Here is a 21,453-nt window from a genome sequence, read left to right as displayed (position 1 = left end):
GTTAAAGAAGCAATCCTAGAAAAGAAGAAACCGTATCAAATGTTCATTTCAAGTAAGTCACATATATCTTGAGAGAATATAGGAAAATGCAAGAGTCAATTTATGTATACAAGTAACTAAACAAAAATCACAGGAAGATTTGAGGAAGAATACAGAAGACAAATATCAAGAATTGCTGGCCTGGTTTGCTGAGTAGATAGTATAAATGCTCTCTAACTAATAGGCGGCAGGTTTGAATTCCACTCTGGACATGGATTTTCAGTAAATTCTTGAGGTGGGAGATAAATTTCATCACTCAGTGTTGAGTAACCACCACCCTGCTTATTGGAAACCTAAAGTGGCTTGAAAAAAGTTCCAGTTTGGTTTCTAGAGTAAAGATTATGTAAAAATAACATAAATAAAATCTTAGCCATGGTACTAATGTATAATAGGTTTACAACTGTCTCTGTATGGGAATCACATTACAAAAGTGAAGATGGCAAAATGTACTTAAAGCAACTGAACATTAAAAATGGAAGAAAGCATAATAAAAATGGAATATCATCATCATCAAATTCCTGACATGTACCCTCAAGGGGTGTACAGGATATGATAGTACCACATGAAAAATTTACATCATTACTAACTTCCTATCTACAATTTTCCTCCAAATCAGTCTGTTACTTGTCAAGACTCCAACATTATCAGATCTTATATTTCTATTATCTAAGGCACTTTGTACCGTATCAATACACCTATATCTTGGTCTTCCTCTGGGTCGTTTTCCTGCCAAACTGTCAGCGAACATCTTGGTCTTCCTCTGGGTCGTTTTCCTGCCAAACTGTCAGCGAACACGTTTTGCTAATTTTTCCTCGCCCATTCTGTGCAAGTGACCATACACCTAAGATTAGCTGTGCTAATGCATTCCTCGATACTGAATGTCAAGTTCTTTAATAATATCCTTGTTTTTAATATGATATTGCCATTGATATCTGTTCACACCCTCTAATCTTTCTCAGGACTCTCATATCTGCGGTCTCTAGTTTTTCATCAAAGGTTTTACTTCTGACCCAGCTTTCAGATCCATAATTTAAAACTGGTTTGAACACTGTCTTGTATACAGCTAATTTAGTGTTTCGACTAATTCCTCTCTTATTCCATATGAATTTATTCAGTTGACTTCCAACCATACCAGCTTTGTTGACCCTGTTGTCTATTTCCATATTTAGTTTACCATCTTCACTAAAATTCATGCCTAAGTAACCGAAATGTTTTACTTGTTCTATAGGTTTTCCATTCACAATGCAGTTGACATTTTCAACGATTCTGCCTGTTTTCATTGTCTTTGTCTTTTTATTGCTGACCTTCATACCATATCTATTACAACAGTTATTCAATTTAGTAAGGGAATCTTGTAGACTTATAGTGGATTTATTTAGAAGTATAACATCATCCGCATAAAGCAAAGAGCTGACATTAACATCTCCAATTCTGATATCATGTTTAATATCTCTTTCCTTCATAATGTGATCCATATAGATAATGAATAACAGAGGGGATAATGTACATCCTTGTCTCACACCAGATTTAACATTAAACCATCTTCCTGTATTTCCTTCAATTCTAACTGCTGACTTGCCACTCAAATAAAGACTAAGTATTGCTTGATATAATGCCCCATTGACATCATATAACTGTAGTGTATTGAATAGCCTCTCTCTTGGCACCTTGTCATATACCTTTTCCAGATCGACAAAGCTTAAATTCAGATCTTTGTTATATTCCCATGCTTTCTCAACTAATTGTGGTAAAGTGAAGATCTGAACCTGACAGCCTCTATTTGGCCTGAATCCAGCTTGTTCTTCACCAAGCTTTTCTTCCACAATTCTTCTCAACCGTTTCTCAGGTATACTGGCATAAATCCTGCCTACAACACTCAGTAGGGAAATACCTCTGTAATTGTCGCATTCAGTTTTATTTCCCTTTTTATATATGAGTACTATGAGAGATCTACTCCAATCATCAGGAATTCATCCCTCTGCAGCCACTGTACGACTTTTATACCACCATACTTCTTTGCATTTCTGGTTGAATATCATCTACTCCTGCTGCCTTTCCACATTTCATGCTTTTGATGACGTTTTCTACTATAAGTATGGATAAGTATTCCTGATTGGCATGCCTGTTGAGTATTTTTTACCACTGTGCTGTCACTGATTGTTTCATTTAGCAATTTTTCTATGTAATTACTCCGTACATCAAGTTTACTTTTTATCCAGTTTTCATGTCATCTTTATCCTCTCTAATTCCTTTTACAGCACTGTTTCCTCCATTTCTAAGCTTCTTCAACAACCTCCAAAATAACTTGCCACCTTCTTGATATTTATTTTCTATGTTCTTACCAAAGTCTTCCCATGACTTTTGTTCAGCTAAGTTTACATAATTTATAGCTTTGTTACATTTGTCTCTGTATTCTCTAAGAGTACAAGCTGACTTATTTGCCAGGAACTTTTGATATGCTTTCTTCTTTTCCTTCACTGCCTCTTTAACTTCCTGTGTCCAACATGGAGTTCTGATTTTTCTATCTTTGCAGACAATCTCACCACATGCCTCTCTGGCTGAATCAATCAGGGATTTCTTCAAGCTTTGCCACTGAATCTCCAAAATTTGGTTCTTGTTCTCAAACTCTCTCATTTTTTTTTCAATAATCTTTGTGTATTTTAGTCTACATTTCACATCTGAGAGCTGCTCAACTTTTATTCACTTTAAAACTTTCTTACATGTCATTCTTTTCAATATGAAATTAAATTTTATTCTGCTCAAGATTAAATAGTGATCACTTCCAATTTCAAATCCTCTGTACACTGTGGTGTCCTGCACCAGGGAGAAAACATCACTATCAACAATAACACAGTCAATATGAGACTTTTCTTATTCCTTACCTCTTCTCTCCATGTGAATTTGTGCACATTTTTATGTTGGAACAGGGTGTTAGTAATAACCAGTCCATGTACGGAGCAGAAATCTAACATGTATTTGACATTATTATTAGCTTTGCTCTTTTCTCCAAATTTTCCGAAAACATTTTTGTATGTCTGACAATCATTTCCTACTCTGCTATTTAGATCCCCAACAAGGACCAACTTTTCCTTTTTTATTGTGTCAGTAGCTTTCTCTAGAGCCTCTAAAAATTCCTCTACTTCTACCTTAGTAGAGCCTTCTGTGGGACCACAGGCACAAATAAGTCTCATTGTCCAGTTTCCCCATTCTGTTATTTGTCCACATCACTCTACTTGAGACTGCCTGCCAATCAAGAAGATTAGCCTTGTATTTAGTGTTGTATACTATGGCTACCAATTCATTTCCTTGATTGTCATTGCCTGAATATAACATTTTGTATGTATTACTCAGAAAGATCTCACCAGTTTTTGCCTTTTTTGTTTCAGTCACCCCTATTATGTCGATCTGGTACTTATTTATTCTTGTTGAGAGGCTTATACGCTGGTTAAACATGATAACTAATATTTAAGGAATTGACAGCGTATACTAGAAATATAGATTAAATAAACTTTAATACATACTTTCCGATATTTCGGCGAACGTCACGTTGCCATCATCATCAGAAAATGGCAACGTGACGTTCGCCGAAATATCGGAAAGTATGTATTAAAGTTTATTTAATCTATATTTCTAGTATACGCTGTCAATTCCTTAAATATTAGTTATCATGGTACTTATCTAATTCCTCAGCTAGTTCCATTTGTTTGCCATTCAGGATTTTTATGTTGGTAGTACCGATCCTTAACTCTGGTGATGTTGAATTGGGATGTGCTTTCAGATTTGTTCCAGTAGCTGACTTTTCGCTGTTCGCCCTGGTTCCCTGGCGAAAACAACTGGGGCCTTGTTTAACCGGGCGACACTAAAGCCGGCATGAAATTTTGTCATGTTGTACCATCATTTTGTATATTGGTTTAAGTCAATAAGAATACAATTTGGTCGGATAAATCCCAAATTGCCAGCCCATCCTCATTTGTTCAGTATCTAGGTAGATACCCAACAGGTTGCACCACGAGAAGGTGAGGATTGGACATTACGTCAGAAGCCCTGATCGGTTCTGCACATTACTTTAAAAGCTATGTGGAGGTCTCCTCTCAGTTATACAGCTGTGATCTTTAAGCATCCCAAAGGAATATCAGGAATATCAGAGAATCATAAATATGACAAAAACTAAAGCTATTCTGGAGCTGAAGTAATTACTTTGAGAAATGAGATAGCAGTGAGAGAATAATGATAGAAAACATTGAAGAGAAATACAATTTGAATTACATGTTAAAAACTAAAGGCATCAAAAGCCATCAGAAACCTGAAATGTGGAAAGGCACATGGAGAAGATGAACAATTGACGAGAAATGTTCAAAAATGGATGGAGGTAAGATAGTTTATAGTGGCTATATTGAAGAATTCAGAAGATTTAAATCAAGATTACTGGAGTACAACTCTCGAAGTGCCAACCTAAAAAAAAAAAAAAAAGAGAGAGAACGAGAAATAAAACAATGTGAGAATTACAAATCTAAGATAAAACTAGAATGCAAGCATATGCAACAAAAGGCTAAGGAAAAACTATAGAAGAGAAGGAAAGAACAAGATGAATTAGGGACAAATAAGGATTGTCAGTACAATAATACAAGAATCTGTATTTGAGTTTAGTAGACATGGAAAAGGCATATGATACAGCGCCAAGAGAAAAGTTGTATAAAATGTTACATGTTGTGAATGGGATATTAAGTTTTAAGTCAGTTATTTAGAAATGAAGAATGTCACTAAGATAGTTTAATGTGAAATCATGTATGAGACAAGGGGTCATGCTAACTTCACTGTTATACTTCATATAGATGATGTATAACCGTGAAGTTAGCATGCACTGTTATACCATCTACATGATCATCTTATGAAGGAAAGTGGCATTAAATCTTATATCAAAATCAGAAATTTTTCACCTCTGCACTCATTCAAAACATTATATTCATAAATAAATCTTACCTTTTTTTGCATAAATCTAGTCAAACTTTTCAGGATTCTTTAATTAAACTGAATAACTGCTGTAACAAAGTTGGTATTCAGTAATATAAAGACAAAAACTATAAAAATACATTGAATGAAAAGGAGTAACTGAATTCTCAATGGAGAACCTGTAGAATACGTAAATTTCAGTTATTTGGGAATAGTTTTTAGAAATGATGACAAATTAAATATGGAAATAAATAACAGAACAACAATGCTTGTTTGGCAGTGTGCCAGATGCACAAATTTACATGCAATAAAAGAAATTATCTAAAACACTAAAATAGTAATACATAAGCCAGCATTGAAACCAATTTTAACTTCTGGATCTGAGAGGTGAAGTAGAAAGAGACCACTTTAGAGGGTTTAAAAAAAATTACGAGATGGTATCAATGGCAGAACCATATTAAAAATTTAAGATATGAGAAAGGAAGTTGATATCATTAACACGTTTGCTGCCCACTACGAGTATACTCGTATGACGCTTACCGCCGGCAACGAGATTACTGTACTGACCTTGAAGAAGTGAAAATGCTTGGCTTGTGGAGCTAGTATCAAAACTGTGTATTCTCATTGATGGTATATGCTCTGCACAAGCCTACTACGAGTATACTCGTATGATGCTTACCGCCGGCAATGAGATTACCATACTGACCTTGAATAAGTGAAATTGCTTGGCGTACAGGAACAGACTATGCCGAAGTAGCGTGGCTGCGAACATGTTAACATTCAAGAATGTGCTCCAGTACATCTAATCTAAGGTTATTTAGACAAAATTGAAGAAAAGAGAGAGTAAAACAGGCATCAGATGCCAGGACAGAATTAAAAAGGCCTGTAAGAATGCTAAGCTCAAAGAGGATTGATGCTATTTATGCCTTAGATAATCAAAATAGGGGATGCTTAAGGGTCAAAGCTGTATAACTAAAAGGAGATTTTTAATTTTTTAACTTGTGTTTTTGTGTGGTCGTGTGAATGAGAAAGGATGTTGGCTACGTAGCCAACATCCATGCTCATTCTTCGCCTCCAAAAAGTAATTTATCGTATGCCCAACGCACAGCTCTCCTGAAATTACGGAAAGAAAAAAGTATCGTCATCACCAGAGCGGATAAGGGTAATGCCACAGTCGTTCTTAATACCAGTGAATACAATCGCAAAATGAATATTATCCTCCGCGATCGCGCTACCTACATCCCGCTAGAACATGACCCCACAAAAACACAAGTTAAAAAATTAAAAATCTTACTTAAAAAAGTATCTTCCTGGCCCCCCCGACATCACGAAAAAACTTAAACCTTTCCACTCCCGTTTCCTCCGAATTTACGGTTTACCAAAAATCCACAAACCCAATTCTCCACTCAGAACTATAGTAGATGCCACCAATGCACCTTGCTACAGACTGTCTAAACAGCTGGCCAACTCTCTGACCCCCCTCACTGGAAGGTCCACTTCCTATATAAAAAACTCGACCCACTTTAAAGCCCTCATAGAAAATTTAACCTTGAATAAAGCAGACATATTGGTAAGCTTTGATATCTCCTCTTTGTTTACTAATATTCCCTTAACTGACACCTTATCTCTCTTACAAAAAGTTTTCCCCTTCTGACATCTTAGATCTCTTTTCCTTTGCCATTAACTCTGGGTATTTTTCTTGGAAGAACAAAATCTACAAGCAGATAGAGGGAACTGCCATGGGTCCCCCCCCCTCTCCCCCCCCTTGCCAATTTTTATATGGAAGATTTTGAAAAACGAGCCATAGACTCAGCCTCACTCAAACCTTCTATCTGGCTAAGATATGTAGATGATGCGTTCTCTATTTGGCCTCATGGCCCAGACACATTAGACTCCTTCCTCAGTCATCTCACTAGCCTACATCCAAGAATCCAGTTTACTATGGAAAAGGAAAAGAACAATTGTTTACCCTTCCTAGACACCTTAGTCACACACCTGCCTAATGATACACTTGCCTTCACTGTATACAGAAAACCCACACACACAGGCAGATACATTCACAAACTTTCACACCACCACCCCTCTCAACAATATGGCATTATTAAAACTCTTACCAAGAGAGCCCACAATCTTTGTTCCAGTGGAACCGCCCTCACTATTGAGCTTAACTACATACACAATACTTTCCTCTCCAATGGCTACAGCGATCACAGTATCAAAAAAATAATTAGTTCCTCTCCCATTCCCGGTCCTTCTCGTCAACAAGATTTTAAAAATGCCATCACCATACACTACATCCGTGGCACATCCGAAAAAATAGCCAAGATTCTAAAAAAGTACAACCTACACACAGCATATAAACCCCACTGCAAACTTGCTACCCTTATCCGTTCTACAAAAGATCAGCTCCCTCCTCTCTCTCTGCCTGGAGTTTACAAAGTACCCTGTTCCTGTAAGCTGGTGTACTTCAGACAGACAGGCAGATCAGCATCCATCCGCTTAGAGGAACACAAGTCTTACATCTGTAAACACAACTATGGTCATTCAGGCTTGGCTGACCATGTCTTGGACACCACCCACAGAGTATCATGGAAGAAAACCACCATGCTCCATCACAGCAAATTCAAGAAAGAGAGACTATTCTTAGAAGCAGCAGCAGCTCTTAGAAATCAACCAAATCTTAATAAATACGGTTGCATTAAGCTTCCAAAAATTTGGGAAACACTCATCACCAGAGATCCTACTTTATATTCCAGGCCACTTACAACCGCCCTTAGAGGGCGCTCCACCTAGATAGGACTTTAGTGTCACCCACGTAGTTGGGCTTAGTATTGTATGATGTTTGTGTTATGTTACATTAGTTATTTTTGTAATCCCCATAGATGTCCTAGTGACTAGGACGAAATATAGGAAGTATTAAATTCTTTTTAATCCTTTCTTCTGAGTGTTGTAAAAAATCCATTAAACCTCCAACATTATGTTTTCACAGCACTTAAGCCTCTATACATGAAGGAAGGACAGGAAGGTGGTTTAATGTTATATCTGGTGTCAGACAAGGATGTACATTATCCACTCTGTTATTCATTATCTACGTGGATCATATTATGAAGGAAAGTCGTATTAAACCTGATATCAAAATTGGAGATGTTAATCTCAGCTCTTTGCTTTATGTGGATGATGTTATACTTCTAAATAAATCTGCTACACGTCTGCAAGATTCCGTGATTAAATTGAATAACCGAGTGTTATTCAATTTAGGTGAATAACACTCAGTTATTCACCTAAATAATAGATATGGTATGAAGGTCAGCAATAACAAGACAAAGACAATGAAAATAGGCAGAAGCATTGAAAATATCAACTGTATTGTAAATAGGAACCTATAGAACAAGTAAAACATCTTAGGCATGATTTTTAGTGAAAATGGTAAATTAAATATGGAAATTGACAACAGGATCAACAAAGCTGGTATGGTAGGAAGTCAAATGAATAAATTTATATGGAATAAGCAAGAAATTAGTCAAACACTAAATGAGCTGTAGACAGTGTTAAAACCAGTTTTAACTTATGGATCTGAGAGCTGGGTTAGAAGTGAAACACTTGACCAAGTGTTTCACTTCTAACCCAGAAAGGAAGAGTATTGTGAAGAATATTGTGCAAAAAAGCTAGTAGTAATGTGCATTTAACTAGCATGGTCACAGTACATATGTGTACCTCTTGAAGAAACATATCAAGAACTGATAATGGTATATAGGAACTTAAGGTTCAGGTTTCACAGAAATCATATGCTATGTGCTATGCTTCAAACATTTCCATGGTTTGTATGGACTCCTCACCTGCTGTTATTCTAAGAGTGCATTTGAAAATCAGAAATATCTTAGATTAATATTAGTTATTAAAATAGTATTGATAAACTACTTTTATCAATAACCGTTACATGTATACTTTAAAAAGAGTGTATCTCACAGGTATCTCTAAGAACTATAATAAGCCTAGCTGTGTGTCTCAAGAATGTTATAAGTCATATAATGCACTGTAATATTAAGCAGTTATAACTGGTAGATAACCTATTGTTTTCCATGTTATTCTTACTCAGAGGTAATATTATTATTTTATTTAAGTTTTATGTTATCATACCTTTGGTAATTTGTCTGAGTCAAAAACTTCAGCCAAATGTAAATAAAACCAGGACTGATGATGGTGACAATATCTAAAAGGGACAGGATGATTTCCGGATCCTAAACCATTGTCCAGACCACATTTTTTCATTAACTGAACTCTTTGTTTTTGTGTAATTGAAGGATATGACCAAGTCCATAAGACATCATTGTTTGTATCTCTTTCTGTAAGATAGGAAAATATTAGTTGTACACGCAAAACAATTTACAACATTTACAAGGGTGTGCTGAAAAGTTGTGATAATCACCATGAAAGATTTGAGGTAGAACCATGCAACTTGCACATTATTCTACATATTCCCCATGAAATGTTATACTTGTTGCAATGCTGCTGCATAATTTGCAATCCTCTGAGAAAAAAAAAATCTTTCCATTGTTGCACAACCCAGTCGTTTTGGTTCTAGATGTTTATCAGAACTTTTCAGTCCCCTCCACTAGTATAGTGCTAAGAAATTAATAGAAAGAAATTAAAAAAAAAAACTATATCACAGCTATATCCTATTTTTTATAAATTCATAATATCTGTTTACATTTTTAGTAGAGCAGTGGTTTAGTTGTGGCCTAATCAATAATTTAACAGAAGTGTTTGTTATACTAAGGCTAGGATCTTGGAATACTACAGCCCTTATGATAATAATTATGATTATAATATGTAAACGTTTGACCAGTAAAAACACTTATAAGAAGAAATACATTGGGTTTATTTCACCTCATATACTGGTGGCTTCTTCCAGATTAGGATGAACACTGGCACATGTTAGCTATTGTTTAGTGATGTGTGCCAAGACAGTTGGCTGAAAAGTTAAAGTGTAACATAAGAGGGTGGTCTGAAAAGTTCTCGGCCTCAACCATAGATGACAACACTATCGGTACGATTTTTTTTTTTTTTTAGTTGGTACATCTGTCATAAGCAAAAGTGTGTCTGTATCCCTTAAAATGGATAAAATTGAGTATTGTGCGGTTATAAAATTCTTTGTAAAAGAAGGTTTAACACCAAAAGAAATTCATTCAAAGTTCATAAAAGTTTATGGGCACTCTTCTACATTTTTTGACAATTAAGAAATGGACTGCCGAGTTTAAATGTAGCTGTACCAGCCTGGAAGATATCCACATGAAAGACATCCAAAAAGTGTAACAACACCAGAAATCATTGATCAAGTGCACGATATGGTACTGGATGACAGGCGAGTCAAAGTGCATGAAATTGCTGAGACTATAGGCATTTCAAAAGAACGTGTAGGATATATTTTGCATAAAGAATTGCACATGAAAAAGTTTCGCACAAGATGGGTGCCATGCTTGCTCACAGCAGATCAAAAATGCACTCGCATGAAAATCTCTGAACAGTGATTGGAGCGTTTTTAAAAGAATAAAACTGATTTTGTTGTTTAATTTTGGCGGTATATATCAGAACACAGAATTATAAGAATAATTATTTATTGACTTATTGCTGATATTTCGCTTGTGTCATAACCAGTATCTTCAGAGAACAAAAATACAGTTTGTCACAGTACGCGAGACTATAACAACATGGTGTAACAAAGGGACTAGTTTAACAAAATTGTAGCAACAACACAAAGACTAAAGTCCTAATTAGGCACCTCTAGCTATTAAAAAAAAATATTGTAATAACAACCCAAAGACTAAAGTCCTAAAAAAAGAGAGAGAAAGCAGGTTCTAGTTATGTCTTACGATGACTGTCTTCCAAATCTTAGGCCTAATTAGGACTTTAGTCTTTGTGTTGTTGCTATAATTTTGTTAAACTAGTCCTTTTGTTACACCATGTTGTTATAGTCACGTATTCCAACAACCTGTGTTTTTGTGCTCTGAAGACGAAATATCAGCAATAAATCAATAAATAATTATTTACTTATAATTCTGTGTTCTGATATATACTGTCAAAATTAAACAACATAGGATGAACACATAAGCCTTTCTACACATAAAACTGATTTTGTGCATCAATTTATTACTATGGATGAGACTTGGATTAAGAATTCAAACAGCAGTAGACAGAAGCCGGTTGTTCAGCGCCAAAGAAGACAAAGTCGGTGTTTTGGGATGCTAAAGGTATTTTGTTTATTAATTATCTTGAAAGGGTAAAAAATAACCAGGGAATATTATATCAATCTTTTAACCAGACTAGATGAGAAAAGACCCAGTTTGCAGAAGAAAAAATTATCTTTCATCAGGACAATGCACCTGCCCACAAAGGTGTTGTGGTAATAGGAAAATTAAGGGATCTACACCATGAATTGTTGGAACATCCACCCTATTCCCCAGATTTGTCTCCCTCTTACTTCCATCTCTTCCCAAAACTAAAACTTTTCTTCGAATCAAGGGGTGATTGCAGCTGTAGAGGGATATTTTGCAGATTTTACTGAGAACCACTACAGGGACGGGATAATGGTGCTGGAGCATCACTGGAATAAATGTATTAGTCTTAAGAGATATTATGTTGAAAAATAAAAATAATTTTGAAATTATGAATTCGTTTTTTCATTGTTAGGCAGAGAACTTGTCAGACCACCCTTGTACAGAAAGATCTGATAAACGATTGCCAAATATCACACAGGATTATTACTTGGTTCCTACTGACTCTACCCTGTGAGCAGATGACCATAACAGATTCTTTTATGTTGCGAGCAGTGAAGTTGTCTTCCATGTAAGGCATGGAGTTCTTAACCTACTGAATGTTATGATGTGTGGGAGAAATGAAAAGCTAGTCCTGAGCTGTCTTCTCTGTTGTTATTGATAATAAAAAGATAATAAATTAATTTTATTATCTTTTTAATAATAAATTAAAAGATAATAAAGAAATTAAATAAAAAGATAATATCTTTTTATTTAATTACCAAACTTTTAGATGTCTTCTATGTAAGAAAGACCACAAGAATATGGAATATTATAAACCTCAGGATGTTTGTTGAAAGGATCTTTAGGCAAATACAATAAATCTTATATAGTTAAAATAGGCTTGAAAGCTACTCTTATGTCATGAGATATGAAGAGGCTGGCCTCTTCATATTTCTCTCCAATCTTGAGAGAAAGTCTACCAATATAAGGGATGGAAACAGAAGGATGAGTATAGACACACTCAATAAGAACCAAGGAATGATTCTGTGTGATATTAGGAAATCACTCATTAGATCTTTCTACATGCCAAATTAACTTTACAGCCAACATGCTTGCACATATCACTGAACAATAGCTAACCTGTGCCAGTTCCACTTGATTTTCAGTTTCAACTTATATTTCAACAGTTCCCACGCAACACTTATCGCACTTACACTTAACACCTGATTCCATGTTATAGCTCCAAGCTGCCTCCTAAGCTTTTCATCATCACCAGCCTTGTAATTCTACATTATATCTCTTCCTCACAGAAGTATTCATATGGCTAGTCACAACCCAGTTAATTACTTGTGATCTCTCTCACCAACTGGAGGGAAGTGTAATACAACACTCACAATCGCATCCTTAGTTTGAAATGCTCAGATCTAAAACTCTCGATCCTTGTGTGCCCTTCTTCACATACTGCCTGAGATAAGAACTCAAGAAATCGATCTTCCTTATTCCTAGCAGCATCCAACTAAATATTTCTTCCTGTAAATCTCCACCTCACATTATTCATGTTGTCAAATATATTATTAAAAAAAAAAAAAAGGCATGAATTTAATTGGGAGACTTTTGATAAAATACATAGAGAAAAATGATGGAGTATAATGAAAAAAACAAGGATATCCATTACATATGATACAAGCTATAGAAAGTTTATAAAAAGACACAAAAATAAAGTTACAATTAAGTAAAAGATTAACAGAAGATATTGAAATCAATTATGATGGTGTAAGAGATGTAGTTCATCTCCAACCAATATATATGATAGAGACCTACAAGTTGATAAGGGGTTGTTATAATATCAATGGTGGAGAAGTTCTACAGAGAATAGTGGGAGATCAGGGGAGAACCAGAGGTCATCCCTGGAAACTGTATAAAGAGGGTGTGAGTAAGGAAGTGAGAGGCAGGTTTTTTCCATGCAGAGTTGTGAATAATTGGAATACCTTATCAGAGAGTGTGGTGTCTGCAAGGAGTTTGAGTGTGTTTAAGACACGGTATGATGAGATGTGTGTGTGTGATAAAAGGACCTCCCAGATGAGTCTTTGACTCCATGAGGTCTTAGGGAAATAATAATATCAGGTCATCCCAAAAATAATGTCATTTTTTTATACGTACAAACATGTCTCAGCTTGTCTAAACATGAATTTTTAAAGCTTTATAGTACCACTAAGCTGCAGTGGCCTCATTCTAAGGAATTTCACCTTGCACGAACATCATACATAAGTTATTGTTTAAATAACCCTTTATTACTATGGAGTCACTGAAGAGCACATTAGGTCCATAAGTTCAAAAAATGCAACAATGTTGCTAACACTGTAAAAAATGTGCAAGAAGTGTATGGTGATAATGTTTTGAATATGCAAAGGTGCCAGTGATGGTTCTAAAAATTTCAACAAGGGGACTTTAGCTTGAAAGACTCCCCTCGCTCTGGGCATCCTGTCTCTCTCTCTCTTTCTCTCTTGATAGTAATATGCTGGAAGCTGCTATTGCAAGAAATACCAAAATGCATACTTGGTATGTGGGTTCCTCATGAACTGACAAAAAGCAATCAAAGAGAACACATCAACATCTGCACTGCTCTTCATTCTGAAGAGGTTCAATCTCCGATTTTGAGTCTTGTAGTCACCAGCAATGAAAAGTGGATATAACATTCTTTACAATAATGTTAAGTGCTGAAGGCTGTGGGTTCATTCAGTGGAACAAGTTAAACCTCAGCCAAAACAAGACCTACGCCCTCAGAAGGTTTTGTTAAGCATTTGGAGGGATATGGCTGATATTATACACTTTGAACTCTTGCCACAAAAACAAACAATCCTAGCTGAAGTATACTGTAAAAAACTTGATCAACTGAATGAAAGAAAACAGGTGTTCTCCAGTCAATCAAAAGGATGTTGTAATTTCACCATGGCAACACATACCATCATAGAGCAAGAATCACCTGTACCAAGATGGAGGAACTTAGCTAGGAAAAGCTTCCACATCATCCATATTCTCTGCTATTGCACCTTCAGATTACCACTTATTAAGTTTGCAACATTTCATTAATGTAAAACAATACGATATATTGGAGGCACTCGAATGGAGCCTATGTGACTTCTTTGCCTTCAAACTTCCTGAATTCTATAGAAATGGTATTATGAAGCTTTCACAATGCTGGAAGTTACTGATTCAAATGGAGAATATATACTTGATTGAATTAGCAATCTTTTATATCCTTTCAAAACTTAATGCTAAAAATGACATTAATTTTAGGATGATGATATATATAAATTGATTGATTGGAGACAAACTACATCCCTGTCTTATACCATAAATGCATTTTATTGTTGTTTCCATATTTTAATAATATGGCCAGTATATATATATGTGTGTGATAATCGATATATATTTATTCATTAAATCTATTTAAAAAAAAAAAAAAAAAATATATATATATATATATATATATATATATATATATACACACACACACACATACACACTGTATTGTCTACAGTTATTTCCTCCATGTGTTTTTACTGGTTATTTATTTTTTAATGTGCACCTGACAAAGGCTGATACAAGCTGAAACTAGTTGTGTAGTACTAATAACCTTTGTTTTCATTTCTCTCAGTTCTAGTCATTCAATCTTTTTATAAATATATATATATATATATTTATAAAATATATTTATAATATTTATATATATTTATAATCAAATTATATATATATATATATATATAATTTGATTAGTGTATATATATACATATACACTGATCAAATTATTAAAATATGGAAAACAACAATAAAACAACAATAATTCAATGTCCATTTAACCAGAAGAACTGAGCAATACAATGCTGTATATAATCAGATTATACTACAAAGCAATGAAGATGACCTTCCAAAATCAGTTTATGAATTAAACAAAATAAGCGAACCATGCAATTTAAAAATTATGCAAAAGAAAACAAAAGTCATGGCATTTAAAGGTTGAGATCATGTTAAAGCAAAAAGAGTCATAGTAAATAAAAGAATAGAACAGGTGATACAGTTTAATTATTTATGTTGCATAATAACATATCTAAAAAAAAATACAGTACATACATGAAAAAAAAAAAAAAAAGAAAAGAAACCAAACTTAAATTTTGGAAAGTAATAAAGAAATGGCCATTCCCACTCTATCATATGGTTCAGAAATATGGACTGTTAAAAAGAAAGATCAAAGTAAAAGTTGGACAATGAAATTCATTGCTGGGTGGTAATATAAGGTGGTAAATGTGCAGACACTGAATGGATTTAAAGAGTGGTGGCACAGAATTTGTGGTGTCTAATAAGATGGGCATTCTGATGATGATGAGTGTTCTGAGGCTTGAGATGTCCAGAACAATAAAATGATAATTAAAATCACTTTTAGAAAGTAAGGTATAAATTCATGAAGCTGTGTTGATTTGATCCCAGAATGCACATAGTAGTTAAGTATCTGATTCCAAGTTTTAAAACAGTGTAATTTTTCTCATTAATTAATGCTTTTATCTGTAGTATAATTATAAATAACTATATAATTATTCAGTGATAATTCATAAAACAATATCATCAGACCAATGAAGTAAACAAACAAACAAACAAAAAAAAAAAAAACTTATCACAAGATATCATCACAATAAAAAAGAAAACAATGCTCCTCAAACTGCACTTTAGTTTCTGAATGCCTTCCACTCATCCAACCACATTCAGGTTGATAATAACTGCTGTTAAGTTTTATGGATTTTCAACAGTTGCTTGTTTTTAATACATACTGCAAAGAAAACTAATTGGTAATTCTGGCTCTAAACATTAGACAGGCAGCCCCAATGATAGTTGTTGTACTATTGAAGGTAAATCCAGTTTCTAATTTCATTAAGGTTTCCAGCTGATGGTCATTTTTCTGTAGACAAACTATGAGTTTTCCAAGAAAACTATGAATTCCTTGTATTTGATATTGATAAAATGAAAAGCAATTCTGTGGTGTTTTATCAAGAAGTATAAAATATCTACAACTTAACCCTTATTTCCTAGTTTATATTCACTCTACAACAACAAAGTTTTGCTCCTTGACTTTGTTCTCTCTTTTTTTTTTTTTTTATTTTTTTTTTATAGCATTTAGCACAAGTTGTTGGTGGTTTATTCACAATATTTTGATGAAGAACTATCAAAGCATTTCTGCTTCATTATTGAAGTCTAATTTTATTTTATTATTATTATTACATGACTCCTCAAGGGAGTCCAAGGACTCATCGTGGGAGGGCACACTACTCTTCGCTAACACATCTCATCCTCTACACTACTATTTAATTCTCCAACATTACTACCATCAATGCCATCTATCGCCCATCATCACCAACAACAGTGTCTTTTGTCTGTAAACTGCGTGTATACTGAAGGCCGATTTGTCTGTGCGTGGGCTGAAAAACCCAAGTTTCAGGGAGAAAAAACCTCTGCTACCACCATATGAGATTGCTCTGCCATCTTCAAGAGTGGAACAATAAAGTAAAATATATGCATTTTCAATAAGTCAGTCCCTTTATTCACTACTTTAAAATACAGAGAGCCTGAAATTTTCATACACATCATAAGCAAGTTTTCTTAGTATTTTAACATTTTTAGAGACATGTTTTGGAGAGGATGATTCTTCTTAAAATTAGCTCTGCTCAGAAATTAAAACATATCACAAATCACATGGTCAAACATGTAACAAAACTACAAAAATCAGAGTATATTTTAACATGCACTGAATGATTAATATTTTCAGTATTCTATTTTAATTTTTATTTATTCAACAGGACTAACCTTACTAAATAAATAAATTGCTTTATATATATATATATATAAGCAATCAGTTTTTTTATTATATATACAGTGGTATCTCGCTAATCTGACCTCTTTAGTCTGAACCCTCCAGTAATCCGAACTGCGGTTTGAAAGAAAAAAAAAAGTTTTATTTATTACATATTATTATTTTGTGTACCATTATTTTTATTTAATAATTATTATTTTAACTATTATTATTTATTTTATTATTATTACAGTACAGTATTTTTTTCGTACTGTTGTTGTACAGTAATACTGTACTGTAGGCCTATTTTGATTTGTGTGTTCACGTTTCCTTTTTTATACTGTACAGTACATACTGTATTGTCGGCATGAATTACCACTGTTGTTAATGAACTGATTAATCACCACTATTGCACAATGTTTGTGTATCTTTACGCCCTTCAACAAGAATGACGATGACTTAGCCTAAAGCTTGGTTGTATATAACGCTCAGTTTTTCTTTGGTTATTGAAATGAAACGTTGTCTGAGTTGTTTTATGTTTTGTGTTTTCTAAGTTTTCAGTGAATGATTATCGATTGTTTTAGTTTTTAATTTTTTTTAAATTTTTCATTTCATTAACTTCATTCTCTATTTTAGTCTTTTTAACACTAAAATTTATTTCGTTAAAATGGCTACCGGGTCGAGGCCTACCAAAAGAAAACAGGTAACGTTATCATTGTTGGATAAGTGTAAAATAATTCAGCATCTAGAAAAGGGTGAAGCATCCATGCAACTTGCTACTGAATACAGTGTCGGCAAATCTACAATCAGTGACATAAAAAAAAAATTTTTTTTTAAAAGACAGGATTTTAACTTATGTTTCAACCACAGAGGAAGGACCAAGCCTTGCTTGGTCCTTAAGAGACAAACTCTGAAAACAAGTGATTTTTCTTTACTTGATTCTGCTGTTTACACGTGGTTTCTTCAAGAAAGAAGTCGTCATACTCCCATCTCCAGAAACATTTTAAAGAAAAAAACTAACCATTTCCATTCACAAATTTACCTGGATCAGAAATTCAAAACAAGTGATGGCTGGTTAGAAAAATTTAAGAAATGCCATGGTATTCGGTATCTATCAATATCAGGGGAAAAACTGTCTAGTGACGTTTCCACTGTAGAACCATTCCAAAAAGCTTTTTTAGAAAAAAAATCTGGAATTAAATTTAACCGATCAAATTTATAATGCGAATGAAAGTGATGTTTGTTTGAGGTTGTGATCAAAGAAAAACTCTAGTTCACAGAAATGAAGCCTCAGCGCCCGGTCAAAAATGTCCAAAGAGCGTGTCACAATCATGCCTTGTACAAACGCCTCAGGAAAACATAAATTAAAGTTACTTATGACTGGAAAATCAAAAACCCAAGACCATTTAAGAACTGCTGCCTTTTGGTTTTGTACTGAAGTCAACGTAAAGGATGGATGAATGTCAAACTTTTTTCAAACTGGTTTCACAACGATTTTGTACTGTCTGTTAAAACTTATTTAAAATCCCAGAATTTAGAACAGAAAGCACTTTTATTATTGGATAACTGTCCTGGACATTCTCTGGCAGATGAATTGATTAGTGAGGATGGAAATTTTATGGCTATGTTTTTGCCTCCAAACTGTACTCCATTGTTGCAATCAATGGATCAGAACATAATACAATCCATTAAATTAAAATAATGTAAAGACCTGCTTTTAAATGTAATTTCCCAAAATTATGACATTATCACATCAATAAAAAATATAAATTTGAAACATGTAGCATTCTCAGTTGCTGCTGCTTGAGAAGCCATCGAACCTGAAGCAATTCGAGCGTCATGGAAAAAACTGTGGCCTTCTACATTTTACCAAGATAACTACAGTGATACATAAAAAGAGGAAATTCAAAACGTGCATAATTTGGTTAAAAATATAAGTCCAGATGTTGAAATTTCACAAACAGATGTTACGGAATGGATTACAGGTAGAACCTAAAGTGAATTTGAAATCAAATCATATGCTGAAATTATAAATATGACGTTACAGAATGAATTAGATGACGATAGAAAACTCGAAGAAAAAAAAGTAAAACGTGAAGCGGCAGTTGACAGTTTTAATATGTGTATAGAATGGGCTAAGCAGAATGATATCCCATTCCACAAAATTTTGTTGCTAATGCAGCTCCGAGAAGAAGCATTCAAAAAAAGTTTAGCTTCCAAGAAGCAAAAAAAAAAAAAAAAAAAAAAAACAGTGACTTTTTACAAAGAAATAAAAAAAATTATTTTGTTTGTTATTTTGTGAAACTTTTTTTTTGTGTTGTGTACAAGGTGATAATTTTTATGTAAATTAAGTTATGTACTGAACTATGCAATTTTATTAAATCAGAATCCTCAACAATACAGGTACATACAAACTAAATTTTTTACTAAAATAAACTTATGTACTGTATTATTTTTTAAGTTTTACATTATGATATAGTAGCTTTTTTTCTATCAGTTACTTCATTTATTTACAAGATTAAATTGATGTACCATTAGAATCTGATTATTTTTGTCTTACACGCTAGTCATTGTTGTCTCTTGGGGGAAATTTCGCTAATCCGAACGAGCACTGTTTTCATTAGTTCGGATTAGCGAGATACCACTGTATATAATAAAAACTGATTACTTTGAAAAGAGTGGAAAATGCCCAAGAATTTGTTGTCTTCTTTCTGAATTATCCTCTGTTGTATCATTTAAACAGATCTGGATAATAAGTGAAGGCATCCCGTGCAATCCAGACTAATAGTCAAATAAACACCAAAGTGGATACTTCCTCAATGGATACTGTCATAGATCTAGTTATTCTATATGTTATGCTCCCAAGAAGTTCAGCATAATTTAAGAAAAAATGAAGAGGGATTGGGAAGAGGTGAGAAAATGAAACTCTGTTGTATCACATAATTTAGTTGTGATGCTTGAGGATAGAAATTCATCTAATCAGCATATATCGTGATCAGAAAGGAAGCTGGCAAACCACTTTCAGAAGTTGAAGCCAGATTATAATAATAATCTCTTGTACCAAATGAGTGAATGCCTCAGAGATATCTACAGCAACTACTTGACTTTCCAGTAACTATGGCATTTGGTGAAAGGTAGGATCTGTTCAACATCAGATGTAGAATCCACATTGGTGATTATTTATTAGTAAAGAGGGTTCCTGATAGCATAGAACTTGAGTGTTCATACATTTTCCATGATTTTAAAAAGAAATGAAGTGAGAGCAACAGAACAGTAATTTAATAGTGACGATTTGCAACCTTTCTTAGGAACAGGATGGATATGTGTCAATTTTCAAGATAAAGGATGCATACAATTGGAACTGGACAGTATAAAAAAAGTAATAAAACAAATATCAACTCTACAGAATATTCAATTTCTTAACAAAAGAGGATATTGTTAAAGAGAAGCTAAAACTACATATGTTTGTAAAATGGATCTGAAAAGTTTTGGGAACGTTCACCATTTTTCTATTCAACTACTTTTCATTGCTAGACTTTTCTTAAGAGAAGTTGAAACTATAAGAGAAATGGAATGTATAACAAATTCTTTGTAAAACCATATGCATTCCATTTTCTAAACTGCAATACAATCCAGTACATTCTCCCTTCAGGCACACCTGGCAAAACTATGACCAAATTATTTTCTAGCTGGCTAAGAAGTCTCCTAAAGTATTACCATTAGATGCAGCCTAATATATTTGTTTAGCAGCCAATCTGTTGAATAACCATTTCAAAGGCATGCCCTCAATAGAGAGTAGTAGTGTTTGATAATTACTAGTAGAAACAGGAAGAAAAGTAAACTTTGCTCTTTAGTCCAGTTTCCGTCTACCTCAGCCATGAATAAGCAAAGTGGTTGTTATACTATGTATCATAGAGACTTAGCCTTTCTTCTAAGCAATGTAGACATGGAGATGTAATCTTCATGTCAACATCTCTTATCTAGTATTAAACACATACACACATGGCTGCTGCAGATTATAGCTGTCTAAACATTAGAATTTTAGACTTCCAAGGTTTAGCCTGGTAAGACACTACAAATTCTACATACCTCACCAATTTTAAGAACTCCCAACACCAGTTAGCCTACAAAAACAAAGTTTGCCAAACCTTTGATTAGATACAGTGTTATTCATAACATATCTAGCAGACAATTCTAACAACTCTCAAACAGCAATGCAAGATCTACTATGTGAAGCTAAATTAAATTCTGTAGAAAGGTTTTCCCTTCTATATTGTTATTATTTCTTAACAAAAACTATTTATTCTTAATATGAATAGTGCATTCTTTAACTCTGCGGAGGCAGCAATCGTAAAAATCGCAGGCTTACGT

At 34.0% G+C, this 21,453-nt stretch overlaps 1 protein-coding gene across 5 annotated transcripts in view; it reads right to left on the bottom strand.

Moving 5' to 3' along the window:
• LOC150106176 (putative DENN domain-containing protein 10 B) overlaps positions 1-21,453 on the bottom strand; it is a 277,044-nt gene that overhangs the window by 157,185 nt on the left and 98,406 nt on the right. For all 5 annotated transcript variants that reach the window (XR_016548292.1, XM_090392209.1, XM_090392208.1 and 2 more), the window contains one exon: positions 9,127-9,332. Coding sequence is in view for 4 of the 5 variants with exons in the window: in XM_090392209.1 (XP_090248335.1) it covers positions 9,127-9,332 (206 nt within the window). In the remaining variant the exon portion in view is untranslated. The remainder of the gene's footprint in view (positions 1-9,126; positions 9,333-21,453) is intronic.

This window comes from Typopeltis vanoorti, chromosome 5, assembly GCF_054136105.1.
Source record: "Typopeltis vanoorti isolate ZY-2024b chromosome 5, IOZ_Tvanoo_1.0, whole genome shotgun sequence".
Classification (NCBI taxonomy): domain Eukaryota; kingdom Metazoa; phylum Arthropoda; class Arachnida; order Uropygi; family Thelyphonidae; genus Typopeltis; species Typopeltis vanoorti.
Note: the sequence above shows the minus strand (reverse complement) of the source record. Positions and strands in the feature narration are given on the sequence as shown.